A 10,014-nucleotide genomic window follows, 5' to 3' on the forward strand; every position below is an offset into this window, starting at 1 on the left:
TAGAATAAGTTGATAGTTTTAGTTCTTTTTTTTTAATCATCCCTATTGAGTTTTACTAAGACTAGATAAGTAGATGTTAATCGTTTACATTGATTTTGACGCTTTAAGCCAGACTCATCCAAGAACATCATTAAGGAGGAACCTGTCACTGTGGGAAAATCCCTTTGAGTTATGTTTCAAACTTGAGACCTCAAAGATTTCAAGACTTAACCATCACTCTCATGTCATTGGGTCAAAAGACCTATACATATTTAAAGAATAGTCCACACGTGTTACAATTTGTTCTAACCACCACCATTCATTTTGATAGAAATTAGTAATCAAATTCATATTTGCAAATCATAAAAGATCTTGATATTTGGTTCGAGACATTGTGAATATGATAATAAGTTGAAAGTATATTAGAAATTAAGAATGTGAATATGATAAAGATTAAATTGCAAAAAAAAGATCATGAAAACTATTATGGGTTTGTTTGGTATGAAGTAATGGAATAGGAGATGAAATGGAATGAGCGAGATAATGGAATGGACAATGTAATGAAATTGATCATTACCATTCCATTGACATGTTTGGTTACCATGTGGGAATGACATGATTTATTAAATTTTTTATTTTTAGTTTTTGGTAAGTTAGAATAAGCTGGAATAAAATAAAAATGGTAGTGAGTGGCGGTGGACGGCAAGCAGTAATGATGGTGGGCGGCGGTGGTGATGGGCGAGAGCGATTGGTGGTGGTGGCAGATGGTGGTGATAGTGGGTAGTGGTGGTGGCAATAGTGAGCGACGGGTAGCGAGCGGTGGTGATGGCCGGGAGTGATGGTTGGTGGTGGCGGTGATGGGCAACAATGGTAGGTGGTGGGTGGTGGTTGATGGAGGCGGTGTTCGACAACGATGGTAGGCGGTGGTGGGTGGTTGGTTGCGGCAGTGGAGGCGGGTGGCGGTGGTAGCGGGCGGCGGAGGCCGGTGGTGATGGTGGCCGATGGCGGAGGTGATGGTGGGTGGAGGCGGTGGTGGATGGTGGTGAGAGGGTAATGTGTAGTAGTGGTGAGAGGGTGTTGGAGGTGATATGGTGTGAAAGAGGGATGAAATGAAAAAAAAATCAAGGGTTAGAGGGAATGGAATGAACTTGGTAATGAGTTATTCCATTCCATTGACCAACCAAACACATTTTTTTTCATTCCATCATAATGGTCCAATCCATTCCACCCCTCATTCATATATATAACAAACGCTACTTTAGAAATTTAGAATGGTCCTGAATGAAACAGTGCTATGTTTGGTTGTGAAGAATGATTGAAATAAACCAACTTTATCTCTCACGTAAAGTTTCATGTGTTGGGAAATATCTTTATATTATATATTTCAAATATACATTTAATTTTTTTAGTTTAATACAAAAACCTCATATATTGACTCGTGTCCAAAACAAGCCATGACCCGAACACACCTGTAGTGTTTACAAATTTATGTTCATTTATGAATACGAATAACACTTGGTGACTTCGTAATAGTATAAACTTTAAACAAACACTCACTCACTCACCTTAAATGAACATTTTTGTGATTGGTCTTCTTTAATTGTTTTTTCTTTCCATACCTCTCGTTTAAACTAACAAATCTGAGCTTGTATATTCAACTCAAGATTCAAGAAACACATTGAAAAAGACAGAATTTGTTGGAAATAAACTTTTGAATTAGAGAAACCTCATAAAAAAATTAGAGAACTGAAAAACAAAAATGTGTAAGGAGTAATCACTAAAGTTTCAAGGCGTTTTCTTGCCAACTAGGCATGTGAATGCCCAAAACATCACCCCACTCCAGGAAAAAAAAGATGGGGGGGGGGGGGGTCTCGTTAATGTGTGTTAAAGCCTTGAATACTAATCAAGTGGGGTCCATCCCCCAAATGCATCAATTAATTATTATTTTTTCTCTTTTATTTAATCTTTAGTCAGCCCACAGCACATTATTTAAGAGTTGGTCAGTTAACGGTTTCCTGCCTACACCTCCTTGACGAAACGCTTAACTAGTGAGTTTTAGTTAACCCGCAACAGATAGTCTAAAGAGTTCAAAACAAACACCTAGACTCACTTCAAAACAAATAACCAGATAGAAAAGTTAAAATTCAAATCATTAACTCCAAATGAAAACTATTAAAAAACGCTTAGGAGTAAAATAGCCAACATGTTTACTAACAAGTTGTTTTCGAATTAACCTTTTTATATTTATTATCGTGCTATATTCGTGTCGGTGCCGTGTCAGAATTAATATGTTGACATCATGGGACCGCATCCACCTAGTGACACATGAGTGAGATTCGAAACTCGTCGTGTGAGAAATTATTATAAACTAGTTTAAGGCCCGTGTATTACACGGATAATTGATAAAAATTTTAAACTTTAACTATGAAGTGAATTACAGTCAACAAAATCATCATTTATTGTTAATACAATTTAATAAAAATTACATAAATAAAATTACACAAATATGTTATAAATAAGCAAAACTTTTCTTGTACACTACATTTGTGATTGTATAGGTTGGGATACATTTTTTTTTATCAAAAATCAAAATCTTTAGTCCATGCATGCTTGTAACTCTTGTTAAGGTAATATATATGTCTGTTTATAACTCTTGATATAGCCATATATAGTTATCTGTGCCACAAATAAGGTTATTCAATTACATACCGCGACCCTAGATATATGGTAATATATATCCATAATCCTAACAAAAAAATATTCATACACATAAAATGTCATACATTTTGATCAATTAATATATATGATGTCATTTGAAATCATTCGCTCATGTTTATCCAACAAAAAAACATGATTATTCCAAAAAAACAGATTACTTGAACTTTGATGATATAATCATCCTTAGAGTCTTTAGAATTTGAAATTGATTGATCATAATAAATTATTTGTTGTTATTAATATATTGCATATGACAAATTTTAATTAATTTTATATATTAAAATTAACAACTGTATAATCAAGAAACATATAAAACCCAAAAATTAAATATAACAAAATGATTTGTTTCATTTCATATGAGTGAAAAATGACAAAGATATAATAACCTTAAGGTCATGTTCAACTAACAGTAACTTTTTGTTTAAAAAAAATTGTGTATAGCTTTATTATTTTGAATATAAACTTTATTAGACACTTTAATTATGTATTACCCAACATGTAACACTAACTTAATCTCAAATTGTTGTATTTGTATAAAAATAAAATTACTAAGTTAATATAATATTGAAATGATGAAAATAACTGATGAAAACGATATTCTAGGTTTCCATATCCTAAATGACTTTTGGAAAGCGAAAATAGTGAAAAAGGATTGAAACATATTTTTTAGTTTAAAAATTTGAATGCTTTTAATTAAGTAATATTTGTCTTATAAGACATATTAAATTAAATATATTTGAATGTATAAAAAAAGTATAAATCAAATCATAAAATATATGTTTCTGAAACATTTTTGTCTGAGTTATGAAAGAAAAATATGGGAAACTAAATATTGATCTTCTTGTTAAGAATCATTTATACTACACAAAAAAATTATATAAATAAATGATGGATAGTTCATAAAGTAAATCGTTATTCATATGGATTATAATTATGATATTCAACTTCAATGATTTAATGTTAAACACCAAGATATATATATATAATATGTATTCTTCATGTTTGCAATATTTATACAAAATGTTTGGAGAAATTAAGAAAATACATATTTTCTTGAGTTCAAATACATATGAGAAAAATTTAAATCCAAATTTGGAACTAATCTTATGTAAAAAAAATTATGCAGGACTGCTCCAATACCAGTTTAAAAACAAGTTATAGTTTACTATGAATTTAAAATTTATTCTAATAGATCTGCAACTTCAATTTTGATATTTCTTTATTCTCTTATCTTTCACCATTAATGTTAATGAATCGAATATGATTTACATTTAATAAAAATAAACTTGAATTCATATATTGAAATAACTTAAAATATAGAGATCATGTTTTCAAATGTTGACAAAAGGGTGAAAAAGGTTATAAGAGTGACAAGTGGTAATAAAAATTGATAGTTATTTATTAGAATTGATAGATATTTGTTTTTTTTAGATATTCAAAGAATGGCTAGAAAGTGCATGACCCTTTTTCTCTTTCCACAAACCCACCCGTCCTTTCCTACCTGTTTCATTTCATTCCACACTCCTTGCTATCTTATTATAAATATTAATAAATCAACACCCAATTTGCCTTCTATCTTCATTTCTTCATCAAATCAAATCAATTCAATTCAATTCAATTCAAATCCTCCATTTCTTCAATTCGGAGCCCCGTTTCAACGCATCCATGGCTTCCATTAACATGTCTCCTCTACTCCGCTCAAAGTAACCTCTTCTCTTCCTATTCAATTGCATGCTTATTCGCATCGATTCAAATTCACAGTTTACTTTTATCGATTATTGTTTGTGTATCATTAATTTGCCTATAGCTCGATCTAGTTGTTGATTTTTAATCCATCGTTACCTATAGCAATTGATTACACGGTTTTAGGATTCTAATTGATTGTAATTTCACGTAGATATTTATAATTATTACAAACAGAAACCCTAGGTCTGGAATTGGTTTTGAAGCTTAATCTGCTCAAATTAAGAGTTGTGGTTGGGATCTAATATTTCATTATAATCGTAATAATGACAGTATAGATTGATTCTGTGTATAATATAATATTATATAATAGTTGAATTTTTTAACTTATTATCCTCAAGAGGAAAAGTCATAATATTATAGTTGGGATTTAATTAACAAATTTGCTAGTATTTGGTAAGAATATTCTTTATCATTACAAAACATTTAGAGACAAAAGTGTTTCGGCTTCGGTTTTGATCAACCTGGACCATTTCTTTAGACCATCGTCTAAATAGAATCTGCTTTTTTTTTGCCATTTTCTACAAGATAATAATTCCTTTTCGTATGTAAATTCTGGAAATCTTTTAATTGGAATAATCTATTTTTTTCATTAAATACAAAGCACGGATCATAATGATTTTGGCTCATTGTGTTACTTTAATGTATGGGTAGTTTCAATACTTTGCTGATGCTTGTAACTTTCATTAAACTATATTTCAAACATTGTAGAAATTTTCCGCTCGATCCGGTTGCTTTTGTTTTGTTTGTTTTATAATTGATCGATAGTTACCTATAGCAAACGATTACACGATTCTAGGATTGTTGTTGACTTGTTTCAAACATATATTTCTAATTTGGTGTTTTGAACTTAATTACACACAGAAACCCTAGCACTGGAATTGGATGTGAAGCTTATTCTGTTCAAATTCTGAGTTGTGGTTTCTTTGATTAGATTCCTGTAGATAGGGTAGGGATCCAATATTTCATTGCAATCATAATTGACAGTATTGATTCTGTGTATAATATAATATTATGTTGAAACACTTCATTTATCTGACTAGTGACCAAAGTTGAATGTTTTAACTTATCCACAAACTGTGCTAGGATTTATTCCCTTGTTATTTGCTTTAGATTTGGAAAGCATATTCTTCGTCATTACAAAAAATTTAGGGTCCCATTAGAGACAAAAGTGTTTTTGACTTCGATTTTGATCAACATAGACCCTTCCTTTAGAATATCTTATAATTAGAATCTGCAATTTTTTTTTTTTTGCCTTTTTCTACATGATAAAAATTCTTTTTCATATGCAATTTCTGGAAATGTTTTAATTGGAATCGCATATTTGTTAATTAGTATCCTACAAAACATGGATCATAATGATTTTGGCTCAATCTATTTCTTTATTGTATGGGGTAGTTATAATACTTTGCTAATGGTCATAGCTAAAATTAAACCATAATATATACTTTCAAGCATTGAATTAAACTATATTATATTCTTTGTGGCCTTTGGTTAGTTGGTTTTAAATGATGTAACTAGAGATGACAATTTCAAACCATTTACTTGTGAGTGGGTAGATTTGGGTTGCGTTTTATCTTAACAATGGTCAAATCGGTCAAACATGATGAAAGTCACCCAATGTCTTGTATAAAATGCATTCAACATCCTACATCATTTTATTCAAAGATAGAGACTATTGCCGCTATTATACCGTGCTGTATTAATAATAAACACACTCATCCAATCGTTTTATTCTGTAATCACAATTATGCAGGATGATCACAAATGTGAGCTCGTATAATGGTCATCACTTTGTAAACCTATTTTCATCCAATGGGCATGCATCCGAGGCGTTTCCTCATCTTGGTGCTAGATCATGCTCCAAAAGTAAAGGTGATGGTAGGCTCAGAGCTTCATTATTGCCTATAGATGGCAGTTTTTCTGCTAATGAAAAAAGAGTTAATGGTGTAAGTGTATCATCATCTGGGATAGTGATACAGCCTGATTCAATAGCTTTGGGTACCTTAGCAGCTGACACAACTCCTAGCATGAATGATTTTTCTAATGCTACTGATGAGTATGATTTGGATCAGCCCACCCCGGGCTTCGCGTCCATTCCTGAGGCGATTGAAGATATACGACAAGGAAAGGTTTGTTTTCTTTCGTAGCGTCTTTGTTTGTAAATTACAAAAGGTTTCTGTTTTTCTGTCCTGTGAGGATAAAAACTCAAAACTGTATGATATAACCCCTTACCCAAAAATAAGTAGAATGTTTGACTGGAGCTCGTCCAGGCTTGAGTTCGACTCGTTTTTACTTACGAGAGGTCGAGCTCGTTGAACTTACGGGTGCTCGAGCTTGTATCTATTTTTATGGTTCCAGGCTTCCAGCTCTTCTCGTAAGTAGTTTTTCAAGCTCGAGCCTGGGTTGGGGCTCGACTCATTTATTATTTATTAATTAATTTAAATACATTTATAGTTGTTTTTATATATTTAGTTAATAGTTTTTATATATAACCTAAAATATATTGTTTAGTTTTTATTATTATTGTCATTATATAGAATAATAGTTATTTTAAAGTTATATATTTAGTATGTTAGATGAAAAGGTATATGTATAATAAGCTCGTTTAGGCTCGCGTGCCAGCTCGAGCTTGATAAGTGAAGCTCGGGCTCGCTTATTAAACAAGCTTATTTTTAGGCTTGAGTTCGCTTAAGCTTGGCTCGATTTGAGCTTTTAGTGAACCAGTCTCAAGTAGCGCTCATGAGCGACTTGGCTTGTTTGGACAATTAGACCCTTAATTAAAATGGGCACTATTTTTCACGGGTCAAAACAGGCTGGGTTGGTTCAAAACAGGATTTTTTAAAACCCGATTTTGAAACATGTCTAAACTAAAAGTAATCAGTTAAAATAAAGGGTTATCGATACTGCTGCGATTATTTGGGGTTGGAGAAAGTATATATCTTAATGTACCATTTAAATTCTTTAATTTGAATTTCTTACAAGTTACAAACTAGGGTGCAATTTAATTTTTTACCAATTTTGTCATTCATATTGCAGATGGTAGTGGTTGTCGATGATGAATGCAGAGAAAACGAAGGAGACTTAATAATGGCAGCATCATGTGTCACACCAGAGGCCATGGCTTTTATTGTTAAGCATGGAACTGGGATTGTTTGTGTAAGCATGAAAGCTGAAGATTTGGATCGATTAGAACTCCCGTTAATGGTTAATCATAAAGATAATGAAGAAAAACTCACAACAGCCTTCACAGTATCAGTGGTATGTAAAGATAATCACTTTCATACAGCAATGTCAAACAACCCATAAATAGTCAGATAAATAATTATAATTATGAACTTGTAGGATGCAAAACACGGCACCACTACGGGTGTATCAGCTAATGATAGGGCAACAACCATAAAAGCTTTAGCTTCAAAAGATTCACAACCCTCGGATTTCAACCGCCCGGGTCATATCTTTCCACTGAAATATAGAGAAGGCGGTGTTTTAAAACGAGCGGGCCATACGGAAGCTTCTGTTGACCTAGCTATGTTAGCTGGGTATGACCCAGTAGCCGTTTTATGTGAGATTGTGGATGATGATGGTTCCATGGCTAGATTGCCAAAGCTTAAGGAATTTGTCAAAAGGGAAAATTTGAAGATTATATCTATTGCTGATCTAATCAGGTAAATAACGATCTTATTAGCTAGTTTGTTCTTCATGGGTTGACCCAGTACACTTTTTATCCAATATGTATCAAATGTTTTCTGTTTGACTTGTTTTCTTTTATGCTAGTTTTTATTAGGGTTTTTGCACCCATTTGACATATTATGAGACCCGAATTTGGCCCATTCATGAGTGAATGGGTTGAAAGGTGGCCCAAAACACCTTTTGTCAAAATGTATCAAATATTTTTATTGTTGATAAGTGAGTTAAACATGATAACCAATAAGTTATTCAATAATAATATAATCTGACTTGCTTTCTTTTATGCTAGTTTTATTAGGGTTTTTTTACCCGTTTGACATATTGAGAGAGAAAAATAACCCGAATTGACCCGTTCATAAGTAAACGGGTTGAAATTAATAACCCGTGAATTCATGAAGTATTGAAGTATGGGGTTTAAATTTGGCAGGTATAGAAGAAAGACGGATAAGCTAGTGGAGCGTGCTTCAGCTGCACGCATACCTACTACGTGGGGCCCATTTGTTGCCTATTGTTATAGATCAGTGTTGGATGGAATCGAACATATTGCCATGGTTAAGGTGAGGAAACTCTTACAAAATATTGTTTAGAGGTAAAAATTCATTGATTGGGCTTAATTATCAATATGATTTGGATTCTCGTTTTAAAACAGGGTGACATTGGGGATGGAAAAGACATCCTCGTTAGGGTACATTCAGAATGCTTAACGGGTGACATATTCGGGTCAGCTAGATGTGATTGTGGTAATCAGTTGGCCCTTGCAATGCAACAAATTGAAGAAGCTGGTAGGGGCGTTTTGGTATATCTACGAGGTCATGAGGGAAGAGGTATCGGGTTAGGCCACAAGCTTCGTGCTTATAACCTTCAAGATGATGGTCGTGATACAGTCGAAGCCAATGAAGAGCTCGGTTTGCCAGTTGATTCAAGGGAGTACGGTATTGGCGCACAGGTAATTTCACATACATATAAATTAATAAACGATATACATCTTGTATAAATGATTAATATATGTTAATTAACTACATCTGCTGATATGCAGATTTTGAGAGATTTGGGAGTTAGAACAATGAAGTTGATGACAAACAACCCTGCTAAGTACAGTGGGCTCAAGGGCTATGGCTTAGAAGTTGCAGGCCGAGTTCCGCTTCTGACTCCGATTACGAAGCACAATAAACGATATCTTGAGACCAAACGGGCTAAGATGGGTCACGTTTATGGCTCTGGTGTACCGAACCTTATTACCAAAAACGACGAACCAACCGACCAGAATTCGAACCCAAGTGTTTAAGTTCAGGTTCATTGGCTCGATTGACTCACATTCTTTTCATACTAGCCTCATCAAATTCTTTCTTTGAAATCGATTTTATATATAATACTTGTTATTGGATTGGATGATGATTATGTGTGTGTTTAGGTGTCAGTTATGATTTAACTAGAGGTGTTATTATATAAATTTTCATCAAAAGAACACATAATGTTGGTTTAAGAGACACATTTTGGCAAGTGCTTTAACACAGTTTTATTTTATATTATTTTTGTATTTTACGATGTGTTATATTTGGGGGAAAGCTAATTTTAGGTAAGTTGAATAATAGAACAAGTTGGCTTATAAGGGCAACGGAATTACTTATTAGAGAGGCTAAAACGCGCTTTTTTTCATCCCACGTCAAAGCGACTAACATGTTTTTTCTGATTTTATGCGTAGTGGTTGAAGTCTTTGTAATAATTAAATAATTTTTAACTATATGAATAAATGAATCAGTTATAAAAAGTGGGTGAAATAAATATGGGTTTATTATTCGTTGGTTGGGCAAGTAGGGCCCACACAAACAAATATAGGTTGGTTTTCTTTGAAAACGCCCATCTACATGTACAGTTGTGTTTGGG

The 10,014-nt window shown here is 33.0% G+C and overlaps 1 protein-coding gene across 1 annotated transcript; it reads left to right on the forward strand.

The window, feature by feature from the left end:
- Positions 1–4,249: 4,249 nt before the first annotated feature.
- LOC143536513 (bifunctional riboflavin biosynthesis protein RIBA 1, chloroplastic-like) lies at positions 4,250–9,488 on the forward strand. Its single transcript, XM_077030486.1, has 7 exons — positions 4,250–4,400; positions 6,197–6,572; positions 7,480–7,701; positions 7,786–8,108; positions 8,558–8,687; positions 8,780–9,076; positions 9,167–9,488. The coding sequence occupies exons 1-7, from the start codon at positions 4,363–4,365 to the stop codon at positions 9,413–9,415; spliced, it is 1,635 nt and encodes a 544-aa protein (XP_076886601.1). The 5' UTR covers positions 4,250–4,362; the 3' UTR covers positions 9,416–9,488.
- Positions 9,489–10,014: the final 526 nt, after the last annotated feature.

Source organism: Bidens hawaiensis, unplaced genomic scaffold (assembly GCF_021521415.1).
Source record: "Bidens hawaiensis isolate Kalapana, Puna unplaced genomic scaffold, B.hawaiensis_p1.1 tig00010811_1, whole genome shotgun sequence".
Lineage (NCBI taxonomy): Eukaryota > Viridiplantae > Streptophyta > Magnoliopsida > Asterales > Asteraceae > Bidens > Bidens hawaiensis.